Source organism: Gouania willdenowi, chromosome 15 (assembly GCF_900634775.1).
Source record: "Gouania willdenowi chromosome 15, fGouWil2.1, whole genome shotgun sequence".
NCBI classification, from domain to species: Eukaryota; Metazoa; Chordata; class Actinopteri; order Blenniiformes; family Gobiesocidae; genus Gouania; species Gouania willdenowi.
The window spans coordinates 604764-618012 of NC_041058.1; the positions used below are offsets into that span (position 1 = coordinate 604764).

At 39.9% G+C, this 13249-nt stretch overlaps 1 protein-coding gene across 1 annotated transcript; it reads left to right on the forward strand.

Annotated features, from left to right (window-relative positions):
• Positions 1–768: 768 nt before the first annotated feature.
• On the forward strand, positions 769–4922 carry vsx1 (visual system homeobox 1 homolog, chx10-like). The gene is made up of 5 exons (XM_028468550.1): positions 769–1510; positions 1590–1665; positions 2555–2678; positions 3713–3908; positions 4541–4922. The coding sequence occupies exons 1-5, from the start codon at positions 1081–1083 to the stop codon at positions 4759–4761; spliced, it is 1047 nt and encodes a 348-aa protein (XP_028324351.1). The 5' UTR covers positions 769–1080; the 3' UTR covers positions 4762–4922.
• Positions 4923–13249: the final 8327 nt, after the last annotated feature.

Genomic DNA, 13249 nt, shown 5'->3' on the forward strand with positions numbered 1-13249 from the left:
AGACCGAATGAAAACAGGAGCAGAACCAGAAAAATGATTAAATAAATCTTAAACAGTCCTATTGTGTGAGGAGACCTTATGTGGTCTCTTCTGGTAAAGGATGTATCAGTGTTTCCTAGGCTAAAGGAGGTTATAAAGGAAGTATTGAGCCTCCTTTCCTTAGCTTTAAGAGAACTGGAACGCGACTTATCATGGCCGCCACTTAAATACTTTCAGGGTTTAGGAAAAGTGGTTAGGAAAGGAGATAGGAGGGAATATTAGGACACGCTGATGTCTGCCAGCACTTCCTGGTTCCTCCTGATTGGATGCAGCTGTTCTTAATTAGACTCCAATGGACCAATCAGGAATGGTGAGAGAAACCTCTGGTTCACCAATGAACAGAAGATCATCACAGGACCCCACACAGACACATGTCCCCTAAAGTGTGTGTCTGTGTGTGTGTGTGTGTCTGTGTGTGTGTGTGTGTCTGTGTGTGTTTCTGTGTGTGTGTCTGTGTGTGTGTGTGTCTGTGTGTGTGTCTGTGTGTGTGTCTGTCTGTGTGTGTGTCTCTGTGTGTGTGTGTGTGTGTGTGTTTCTGTTTGTGTGTCTGTCTGTGTGTGTGTCTGTGTGTGTGTGTCTGTGTGTGTTTCAGTTTGTGTGTCTGTCTGTGTGTGTGTGTGTTTCTGTTTGTGTGTCTGTCTGTCTGTGTGTGTGTCTATGTGTGTGTGTGTGTTTTTGTGTGAGCGTGTTTCTGTGTTTCTGTGTGTGTGTGTGTGTGTGTGTGTGTGTGTGTGTGTGTGTGTGTGACTCTTACATGTTTGTCCTGTTTGTGATTTAAAGTGATTCAATAAACTCTTCCTCCTCCTCATCTTCCTCTGATCGGATTGAGGAGAAATTGGTGGCAATTAATCCTCTGGGATTGACAGACCCCCCCCTCCACCCACTCCCGCTTTACATCTGCGCCCTGATTGGATGCTGCTGTGATCCTCGGCCCTGATAAAACACCCTTCAGCCCGGCGCGCCCGGCACTGTCCTCTCCATCATCTCCATCATCTTCATCATCTTCATCATCTTCATCATCTCCATCATCTTCATCTGACCATGACGGGGCGGGAGGAGCTGGAAGAGAAGCCGCGGCTCAGGCTGCTGTCCCCGGGCTTCGGCCTGGATAAATCCCGGCTTCAGGGCTCCGGGCTGACCGGGTCCGGGCTTCGATCCAAAGGCTTCGCCATCACGGACCTTCTGGGCCTGGAGTCGGACCTGCACCAGGCCCGCCAACCGCCGCCCGCTCCTGGGCTCCAGGGCTCCGGGTCGGATCCCCCCGCGGGCTCCGGTGGAGGCCTCGGAGGGTTTTCGTTCTCCGGCGGGTCGCTGCCTCTCGGCCTCGGGTTCCTGTGCAGCCTGGCCGCCCAGCAGCCCCCCGGGGGCCCCTGTTTTCTGCCCGGACACCTGCCGCTGCTGCAGGCCCGGACCGACGCCCACTACCTGCAGAACTTGCAGAACCTGGAGGCCCAGCGGGACCCCTACTCCGGTACGGCCCGGGTCACCGCGGGGTGTGACGGCTGCACTTCACTAAAAACACACAGTTAATAAATGTTTAATGTTTGCAGATGAGGAGTGTCTGTCAGACAGAAACGAGTCTAAAGGATCCGGAAACTCTCAGAAGAGGAAGAAGAGGAGACACAGGTGAGCTCATCATCATCATCATCATCATCATCATCATCATCATCATCATCATTTTAAAATCTTCGTTATTATAAGAAGAACAAATAAAACTATAAACATTTAATTAAAAACTGAATCTAATGCAGTTTTCTTTACAACGTCCTTTGACAGTTTTATGTTTTTAAGATTTTAGACTAAATACAATAATTATTGGACAAAATAAATATTTCGTTTTTAATAAATGATCTAATAAATATTATCTGACGTGTTTAATTCATGATGGAGCAGAATTTCTAACATTTCTAATCAAACACAATTCATGACGATCTTTACAAATGAAACGGATTGAATTACATTTAAATACATCCAGAATAAAATAAACCTGCATTTTAAATAACTTATAATAAAACTAATCATTATAGTTAAATTTCGATCCATTAATGAAACTAAAACAAAGAGACTTTTCACTTGAAATATTTTTATAAAACAATTAAATAAACAAAAAGCTCTATTTAACAATCTAACTTTTAACAGTTTAAAGAAATAAAATAGTGTTGGTTAAATTATTTTTTAAATCAAGACATTTAGGATTAAAAAGGTTACATTAACCTAAGAAATGTTGAGAATAAAGAGTTTAATTTGATGTGACAGAAAGCTAAATGTAAATTTGTTTGAACTATACAAATAATATTAAACTGTTTAACTTATTTTAAAATCAGAGAAAATACGTGTTTAGAGCAAATGAAGAGTTTTAATCCATTCAAACGTTAAAAACAGGATTTATTAGTGATTTTTAATGGACTGACTTTAAAATAAATAAAACATTTAAATGTGAAAGAATGAAACTGTCGTGAGTTCATGACTTTATTAATGAACATGTGTGTGTGTGTGTGTGTGTGTGTGTGTGTAGGACGGTGTTCACCTCCCATCAGTTGGAGGAGCTGGAAAAGGCCTTCCATGACGCGCACTATCCTGACGTGTACGCGCGGGAGATGTTGGCCATGAAGACCGAGCTGCCTGAAGACCGCATTCAGGTTATTATTATTATTATTATTATTATTATTATTATTATTATTATTATTATTATATCTAACATGTAATTAACTGTTTTTTATATAATTATTAGATTAATTTATTTATTCCTTATCAACTTTTGGATAGTAATAAATTAAAATGATTAGGTAATTATTATAATTAACATGTATTAAATGATAAAAGAAATATCTGGTAATTAATGTGTTTATTTGTTATTTACATTAATAATTTGGTTATTATTATTATTATCCATTTAATATTTAATTTCCAATCTTAAATCAGGTAATGATTGGTTCTGTTTTGATTCCTACTAACCGTTATATGATGATTTTAAATGTGGATAAAAGGGAATTATTAATGAGCAAACACATTTAGGAGACATAAATCAGGTAATTATTGTGTTTATTTGTTGTGGATGATTGTCTGTAAAAATCAGGGAATTATCGTTAGTTATTACTCAGAATTAGCAGCATTATTCAGGTAATTATAATCTTGTAATGATGGTTTATTTTGGGTTATTATAAAAGATCATTTGTTTCCTATTGGGGCTTTATTAGGATTTATTTGTGTGATTGTCGGCAGCTGTGAGTAGATTAACATCGAGTTTTACTGTTTCACATTTAGGCATTTATTTATTTACAAAGAGCAACAACAATAATAATAAACATAAATACGCTGGATCAAATATCTTTTTTCATTCGCACACATTAGAGTAAAACATTTTAAAAAATTGAATAGAAACAAAATGAGATGGAAAGAAATAATGGAAATATTGGTTTTATAAATCTATTAAAATCCTCATTAATCAGGAATGTCTGTTTTGAATCTGTCCCACACTTCATTATTATTATTATTATTATTATTATTATTATTATTATTATTATTATTATTATTATTATTGTTATAATAATTATTATTATTACTATTATAATTATAATAACAATTATTATTACTATTATAATTATAATAACAATTATTATTATTTTATTATTACAGTAATAATTATCTGTATTCTGATTGGCTGGCCGTGTAGGTGTGGTTCCAGAACCGTCGCGCTAAGTGGAGGAAGCGGGAGAAGTGCTGGGGCCGCAGCAGTGTGATGGCGGAGTACGGCCTCTACGGGGCGATGGTGCGTCACTCCATCCCGTTACCGGAATCCATCCTCAACTCAGCTAAGAGCGGAATGATGGGCTCGTGCGCGCCCTGGCTGCTCGGTGAGCCGCATGCACGTCAGTGAACGCACCACACACACTGCAACAATACACACACATCATTATATACACACACATCATTATATACACACACATCATTATATACACACACATCATTATATACACACACACACAACAACACTGCATCAACACACACACACAAACACACACTACAACAACACGCACACACACACGCACACACACACACACACACACACACACACACACACAGCATCCACATACACACAAACACACACTACAACACACACACGCTACAACACACACACACACACAACAACACTGCATCAACACATACACACAAACACACACTACAACAACACACACACACACGCACACACACACACACACACACACACACAAACACACACTACAACACACACACGCTACAACACACACACGCTACAACACACACACACACACAAACTACATCAACACACGCACACACAAACACACACACACACACACACACACTGATCAACACACACACATCCTTTTATCAATGCATCACAATATGTTTGTTTACTTGTTCATTTTTTTTGAGGGAAAACAACAACATTCAATGTGTGACGTAAACAAAGATGTGATAATCATGTGACTCACAGGTTGTATTTGGCTCCGCCCCCTCACAGGTATGCATAAGAAGTCTCTGGAGATGTCAAAGAAGGTGACGAGTCCTGTGGGTGTGGCCTCAGAGCTCCACCACGACAAGGAGGAAGAGGAAGTAGAGGAGGAAGTAGCCATCGACCTCTCTAGCTCCTCCAAACAACAGGAGGAAGGGGGCGGAGCCTCCACCAGGCCTGCGTCGTTGCCACGGTGTCAGAGTGGCAGCGAATCAGACGAGCAGAGCTGAAGGGGGCGGGGCCAAAAACATGGAAATGTTTTAATGAAGTTTATGAACTCTGAGTGACCTGTGATGTCACATGATGTCACATGATGTCACATGACCAGAGCGTCCCTCACAGCAAAGACCATTGGATGTTATGTTCTTTAAATACGAATCACCATGGCAACCAGAGGCAGCAGGTGATTGTACAGAGAAATAAAACTGTTTTATAAAATAAATGTAGACGTTTTTAATCTTCTGTTTTCCTTCATCACCATGGTAACCAGAAGGGAGCAGGTGATTGGCTGAAAGCACATTTCCTGTTTTTGATGTTTTTATGGAGCGAAGTGACAAAGATGTGGTTTTTTTGTGTTTCAGTTGTTTGTTTGTGGAGCATCAGACGTTATTTATTTATTGTGTTTGAGTGAATGTAAATATAAATGTTTGTACAGTCATACATGGAGTTTAATTAAAAGACAAATATTTTTGGAATGGCTTCAAATTATTATACAATCAACTTAACACACGCACACACACACACACACACACACACACACACACACACACACACACACACACACACACACACACACACAGCAGTGACCCAGTGAGGTCAAATTAAGTGATACAATCATCCAATCACAGTGTCCACAGTCAGCATCACAACATAGCCAACCGTCATCCATCGTACGGGGGGGGGGTACAGAGGTGGACCACTGTGATCAAAGGGGGCAGGGCCACAAATCAATTGATCAATCAATCAATCTTTTTTGTATAGTGAAAATTACAACAAAGTCATCTCAATGCACTTATCAAAATATCAAATTCATAATAATAAAGAAAAAACCCAACATGATCCACATGAACAAGTGTTTAGTGACAGTGGGAAGAAACAACTCCATTTAACAGGAATAAATCTCTGTTAGAACCAGGTTCAGAGGTGGCAGCCATCTGCGTGGACTGGTTGTGGTTAGTGGACAGAAGGACCAACAGAACAGGATAGAGAGATAGAACATCAGAGTGTTCCAGACTAGAACCACAGATCAGGAAGTGACATCATCAGCTTCACCTGAAACAGAGCAGAGAGAGAAGGACGAGGAGAAGACACTGACTGCAGAAAAACATGATACATTATTATCAGGTCATCATGTGTTGGTCTTGGGCCTCACTCCCAGTGCCTAGTCAGCACTTATTATAAAGGTGATGAATCTCTTCCTGTTTATTGATAAGTTAACAGTGACTCTAAGGTCTGTAAATGTGACCGTTTATAGACGAGCCATGTCTGGACAATTGTGATTGTCTCTGATCTGAGGATCACATGATCAATATTAATCAGAGCATTAACACAGGAAACAACAAAGAAACTGTGTGTTCGTTGTTTGGAGTCATTTTTACCTTATTTAGTTGAATTTTGTTTGTTTGTTTTGAGTATCACAAAATGAACCTGAGGGTGGGGGGTGGAGACTGTTGTGTGTCCTTCATACCACACACGCACACACGCACACACACACACACCTGTGTTTCGTGCAGGTATGTGTGTGTGTTTGTATCACTCTTCTTTTCTGTGTTGACATGATGTAAATCCACCCTATAATGTTTAGAAACACATTTAATCACCTTCGTTAATCTGTGTGTGTGTGTGTGTGTGTGTGTGTGTGTGTGTGTGTGTGTGTGTGTGTGTGTGTGTGTGTGTGTGTGTGTGTGTGTGTGTTAATAGTCAGATTATGGATGTTGTCCAGCTGCAGGTTTACTGTCACATTAAAGACAAACAACTGTGTAAATCTGAGTCTGTTTTTAATCTGACACACACACACACACACACACACACACACACACACACACACACACACACACACACACACACACACACACACACCACACACACACCACACCACACACACACACCCACACACACACACACACACACACACACACACACACACACACACACACACACACACACACACGATGTGTGTCTATGTCATCATATAGAGGTCACGTGTTCAACGGGAAGTAGGTTTGTGGTCACGTGACCGCAGGTGTGTCTTTCTTCCGTACCTGAGACTGAGGGGGCGGGGCCTGTGACCTCAGGTGAGAAGGTGAATAGTCAGTCCGGATCATGGCTGCTCAGGGACGGACCGGCCTCCTCCGGGCCTCGCTGCTCCTGCTCCGCCCCAGGCCTCCCGTTACCGGGCCTCGGAGGCCTCTGTCCGGCCTCTCCGCCCTGTCCTTACCGGGACTTTTACCGGCTCTCTGTCACTGAGCCTGACCGCCTCTGGAGCTCCACACCGCCGGGAGGCTCCACTGGATGGAAGCGTTGAGATGGTCCGGGACTGTGAGCTCAGCACCAGGAGGTTCAGATGGGTTCCAGGGAGGGAAGATCACGTGTCCGGTACGACACAGTCCGTCATCTGTAACCGTCCGTTACTATTACCATTACTATTACTATTACTATTACTATTACTATTACTATTACCATTACTATTACTATTACTATTACTATTACTATTACTATTACTATTACTATTACTATTACCATTACTATTACTATAACTATTACTATTACTATTACCATTACTATTACTATTACTATTACTATTACTATTACCATAACTATAACTATAACTACAACCATTACCATTACTATTACTATTATCATAACTATAATTATAACTATAACTATAACCATTACTATTACTATTACCATTACTATTACTATTACTATTACTATTACTATTACTATTACTATTACTATTACTATTACTATTACTATAACTATAACCATTACCATTACTATTACTATTACTATTACCATAACTATAACTATAACTATAACCATTACCATTACTATTACTATTACTATTACAATTACCATAACTACAACTATAACTATAACCATTACTATTACTCTTACTATAACTATAACTATAACTATAACTATAACATAATCGTAACCATAACCATTACTATTACTATTTAACATAACTTCTGTAACATGTGGAACAACCACATCTCAAACTGGAATCTGAGAATGTGTGTGTGTTTCTAATATTAATCCAATAATAATGTAATAACAGCTGATTGTTCCAGTTTATCTGATAGATTTAAACATGTTGGATTATCATCAGACCCTGGACAGGACAACGTGTGTGTGTGTGTGTGTGTGTTTCTACATAACACATTGTGTTGTTTGTCTCTCTGTTTTCAGTGAATCATTTCTAAATCATTTCTAAACACTGTTCCATTCATCAGCATCACACTGGGATTAGTCCTGTTGTCCTTTAGTCCTGTGTTTCAGCCTGGTTCACATCCCCTGCTTGTTGTCCGGGGGGTGGGTGGGTGTGCACACAGTGCACGTACCTCCGTGCACTGCTCACCTGTACCTGCACCTGTGTCTACAGTGTTGGATGTGACATTCAACAACATCCAACAGCACCACTGCTGCTCCTGCTGTTCATTTAGTGCTGAGTTCATCAAACTATTCATCAAACACTCACTAGTCTCATTAATTATATATTATTTAATTATGAGTTACATCATCTCTTTTATGAAACACAATTTATCAAACACACACTATCAGTGTGTGATCACATGATCAGTTGTTTGCTATGATAAATTGACTAAATAACACCTTATTTAACCATTTACTACTTTTAAAATGTTCAAACCACAGAAACATCCTTTATTTTTACAGATGATGTCACATCCTGTTGGTCTCAGCATTGGTTTCTATTGGCTGTTTGATCCGTAAAAGCTGCAGTGCATGCGCCCTCACGTCTCTAATCATTAAATCTGTGATCGATCTTGTGGGTCTTATGAATATGTACACTTAATCTAAATACTGTCAGCTGATTGGCTGAGTTGGGGAGATCCAAGCTCAGAAGAGTTTGATGGAATGGGAAAAGGGGGCGTGGTTCACACAAACTACCATGGCAACCACCCGGAAGAGAGCAATTTATTTCATCCCGATGGGTGAAATGAGCGTTTGTGGAATATGCGCTTATTCTAAAGGTGTTCACACAGAACGCCAATCACCCGTGATTAGTCACGCTTTCATCACTTTATCCCATCGCTCCCTCTTTTTCCTGCTTGTTGCTCTTTGTCTTGTTTTGATTTAACAGGAGCCTCTGTCAGCATTTCGATCCCGAATCTAATCATGGAATTGATTATCTGGTCTTTCTTCGCTTTTGGTCAAATTTCTCTAGAGGGACGGACAATAAGAGAGTTTGCAAATCCTGAGGACATGGAAGACGTCCACCACCAGATTGGAATTTATGATATTGGGTCTTCTGCTGGGTCATCGACAAAAGGAGCCAAACTCTCCGAACTCTCTCAGATGGATTCCACCGTAGACCTTTAAGAGGAATGGATAGTTTATTTCACAGGAAATGGCCACACTATTGGATTACTGATCAAACTGACTAGGAATTGACCAGGAACAGGAACAGTAGGACTGTCAGTCATGTTATGGCTAGCCCGTCTCAAAACACCTTCTCTAATCTCATTCGGCCCCTCTGAATGAACAGCCTGTCTGTTTTTCTTTTCTCCAAACTCTTCAAAGATGGAATGTTGATACGACGCTCCGACTTCTCCCTCACTTTCTATGTACACCTTGCTGCATGCGTGCGTGTGTGTAGTGGGGGAGCCCATCAACCATGAGGCCTGGCACTGGTTCCACAGTGTGGTTGGAGATGGACGGTGTCCTGTAGTGGACACATGGTGGCAGACAGGTGAGACGTCCAATAATATTTCTTATTAGTTATAATTTTATTTATTAGTTTCTAAAGTAGTATCTAAATTAGTCGCGTAGACAGTCAGAGGTTGCTCTGTGTGTGTTTCTAAGTTATTCCAACCTTTGATCATATTTTAATCCAAAGAGTTCTGAGAGGACTCTGGACCCCTGCTTCTTCTCTTCTCTCTTGATTCAAACTTTAGAAATCACACACTGTGACAGTGCTGTTCAGCCAATCAGAGATCTGTTTACAAACTGAGGAGTACCTCAGGGCTCAGTGCGTGGTCCCCGAGTCTTTGCCTTATCACAGCTACTGGTTCAGACGCTTATGATGTCACACACTGACTTAGTGCAGCTGGAAACCTCTGCAGATGATCCAGAATGTCACATCTGCTCTTTACCCAGAACAGAACATCACATGTTCATCTCTCATAACTGGCCTTCACTGGAAGCTCCATTCAAATGCAGAATTCTTCTGTGTCTATCAGGACTCTCTGATCCAGATCTGTTTGTCTCTGTTCTCAGACTTTGACCCTAATTTGAACGATTAGCAGCTGAACATCTGCAGCTCTGCATAAAATGAATTAAGATCCAATTCACTGCACACTTACACCCCAGTGTGTGTGTGTCTGTGTAAATGTGTGTGTGTGACCCAATTCCTGGACGATCTGACCCTGAGCTCTGAGAAGTGGTTTGTTTGATAAAACCAGCTGTTGGCACTCTATTAGAAGTGAAGCTTTAATGAATGAAGAAATGAAAGGGAATTAGAGGCAGCGCCCCCTACTGACAGTGTGTGTGTGTGTGTGTCAGAGTCTGGAGGAGTGTGCATCGCACCCCGACCTTCAGAGGATACACACACACACACACACACACACACACACACACACACACACACACACACACACACACACACACACACACAAACTACTCCTGAAAGTCTGGCTCTTTCTTTCTAATGAAGTTGAACCTTCTAGGAAGGGATCAGATCACTCTCTGTGTCTCATTAACACGCTGACCTTCAGAGGTCATGTGACCCTTTTTAATCGTCCATTAAAACCACAGCAGCATCTGTTTGCTCTGATTAACAGACTTTCAGGATCCCCCAAATTAATTATCCACTCTTTTCCTCGTTTGATCCTCAATCGTAGCTCCAGGATTCCTCCTCACTCTTCCATTAGATCAGATGAGATTAGATTTTTCTAATCTTCCTTAGAGTCACTCCAGATCACTTTCTGTGAACCAGTGACATCAAGGGGCCACACATGACCCACCCTGACCTACAGAGAGCTGAACCCACAACCATTAGTTTTTAAACAGGGCTGTAACGATTCATCCATTAGATCAATGAATAGATTTAAATGGTAAATGAACATGATTTATTCAGAGCTTTATGTCTACACTGAAGTAGTCCCAAAGCGCTTTACATATCAGCTCACTCACCCATTCACACACCAATGGAACTGAGCTGCATCGCTGGTCAACCACTGGGAGCAACTTAGGGTTCAGTGTCTTGCCCAAGGACACTTCTACACATAAACAGGTATAGACTGGGATTGAACCCCCAACCTCTCAGTTAGAATAGAATAGAATAGAATATCCTTTTATTGTCCTTGTACAGGGAACAACAAAATTTGAGTGCAACTCCAAGGTGCCAGTGAGAGAAAATAAAATAAAATAAAATAAATATAAAACACAGCAAAAACAATACAAAATTTAAGAAAATGACCCCTCTATATTATTATATTCCTATGCACCAACTACATCGATCTGTGCTCGACTAGTTGTCCTTCCTGATCACATGTATTGATGACCAATTAGACGCGGCACTGAGCTGGAGAAGCCACGCCTCCAGGAAGCTCTCTGCAATCATTGACATGTAATTAGACACGCCCACGTAGGTGAGCATTTCAGCTAGGCTATGGAGTGGGTGGGAGGAGGGTGTGCGGAGGAAGTCAGTGTCCTGTCTATAGACACACCCACTCATGAATATGCACAAGTGGGACGCAAATCAGTCTGTTTGTGTAGAGTTGGTCAGAAAGTAACTTTTCAGAGGCTAAAACTCTGGAAAACAGGTGAGTTTGGGAAAATAAACCTCAAATACTATGTTTTAGAACAAATAGAGATGATGGTGAAAAATAGCATGATATGGACCTTTAAACGATTAAATACTTTACAATTCTCTAGACTTTGAAACCACCTCAGGGCTACTGATATGGAATAACTTCCAATATTCTAGATCGTACATATGCTCAATTCTTCAAAACCTTAAAGCACCAATTCTGCCTGTGGACACCTTCAGTTTCTAAATTTCACTAGAAACAACTTGGTTTGTTTTAAGACGGCTATTAGTCACGTCTCATGGGATGAGGTTCTTGGGCTAAAAGATGTCGATGCACCTTACCACTTATTTGGGGCTCACATTAGTTCCGCCTTAAAATAATTTTTTCCCTTAACTCTAAATTCAAGAATAAGTCTTCTAAAGGAAAACATTGGAAACAAACTTTATATGAAAGCTAAAGCAAAGCCTTTACATATAGAAACCTATAAGAAATGTAAAAATACATTCATAGAAGATCTAAGAAAAACAAAACAAATGTTCAATGCAGACAAATTCACCCAAGCTTCAAATGATATTAAGTCTACCTGGAAAATCATGAATCATTTGGTCAATCATACGTGATACGTATGAAAGAAAGGGTTCTTACAAATACAAATGAAATAGCTCATGGCTTTAACAACTTTGTTTTTCATGATGGTTCTGCTCTGGCATCGACTATTTTGGAAGCAGATGGAACCCCTGTAGCTTTATTAAGGGAGAATATCCTTCTTTCAAAGCCTTTGATCCTCCAACTACACAGGAAGTCGTAAAAATCATCATAGAACTAAAGAATTCAGCCTAGGTCATGATGGCATTAAGAGTATTTTCTTTCAACAAACTATTGATTATTTAATTCAACTATTAACCCATGTTTTTTCCTTATCTCCAGGGCTTTAAATTAACTTTCTACATCAGCAGCCAGCATAACTAGTAGATTCTTAAAGTTACCAGACAACCACATTTTCCATCAGCCAAATTTTTTCCAGCCAAAATAAACTACATTATGAGCCACAGAAATGCTTTATGATTGCAGAAATACATTAAAATGGTAAAATATATACATATAATTTAAAATCAATGTTGTAACAATGCCTAAAAGGTGCAATATGGAACTTTGGATGTATCAGAGAAATGAACATTTTATAAAGTATATTCTTATAACTTAATATACAAACTTAACTTGGATCCCTGGAACACTGTTTGAAGTTTGAAAAAATAGAAGTAATCAGTACAAACTTCTTTTCAGATCCTCTTTTATCTTCATAATCAGAATATATAAAGTCAGCAGCAGAACTTCCTTTTTAGCAGTTTAGGTTTTTCAACAGCTGATAAATATCCCCACAGATAAGAAGCCCAACATAATAAACAACACCACAGCAAAATGCACAAAATGTCTTGCCCATCTTTGGTTAAAGTGAACTTGTTGATATCCAGCTTCATAGTACAGGCCCATGTGTTCCTAATGTAATGCCTCCTCTGCTCGGTAGGGGGCGGAGTTTGAGCTTTTCTTTATGAGGACTCTTAAAATGTTGTTTTTCTGCAGTTTTTGTTGAAACTCTTTCATTTTTAAATAGATTTTAATTTCAACAATCGTTTTAAACAGATTTAATGAATAATAAAAAAAATTCAACAAAACTTTGTAACTGCTTTCACATAATATTCCTGTTCATAGATTTATCAACAGG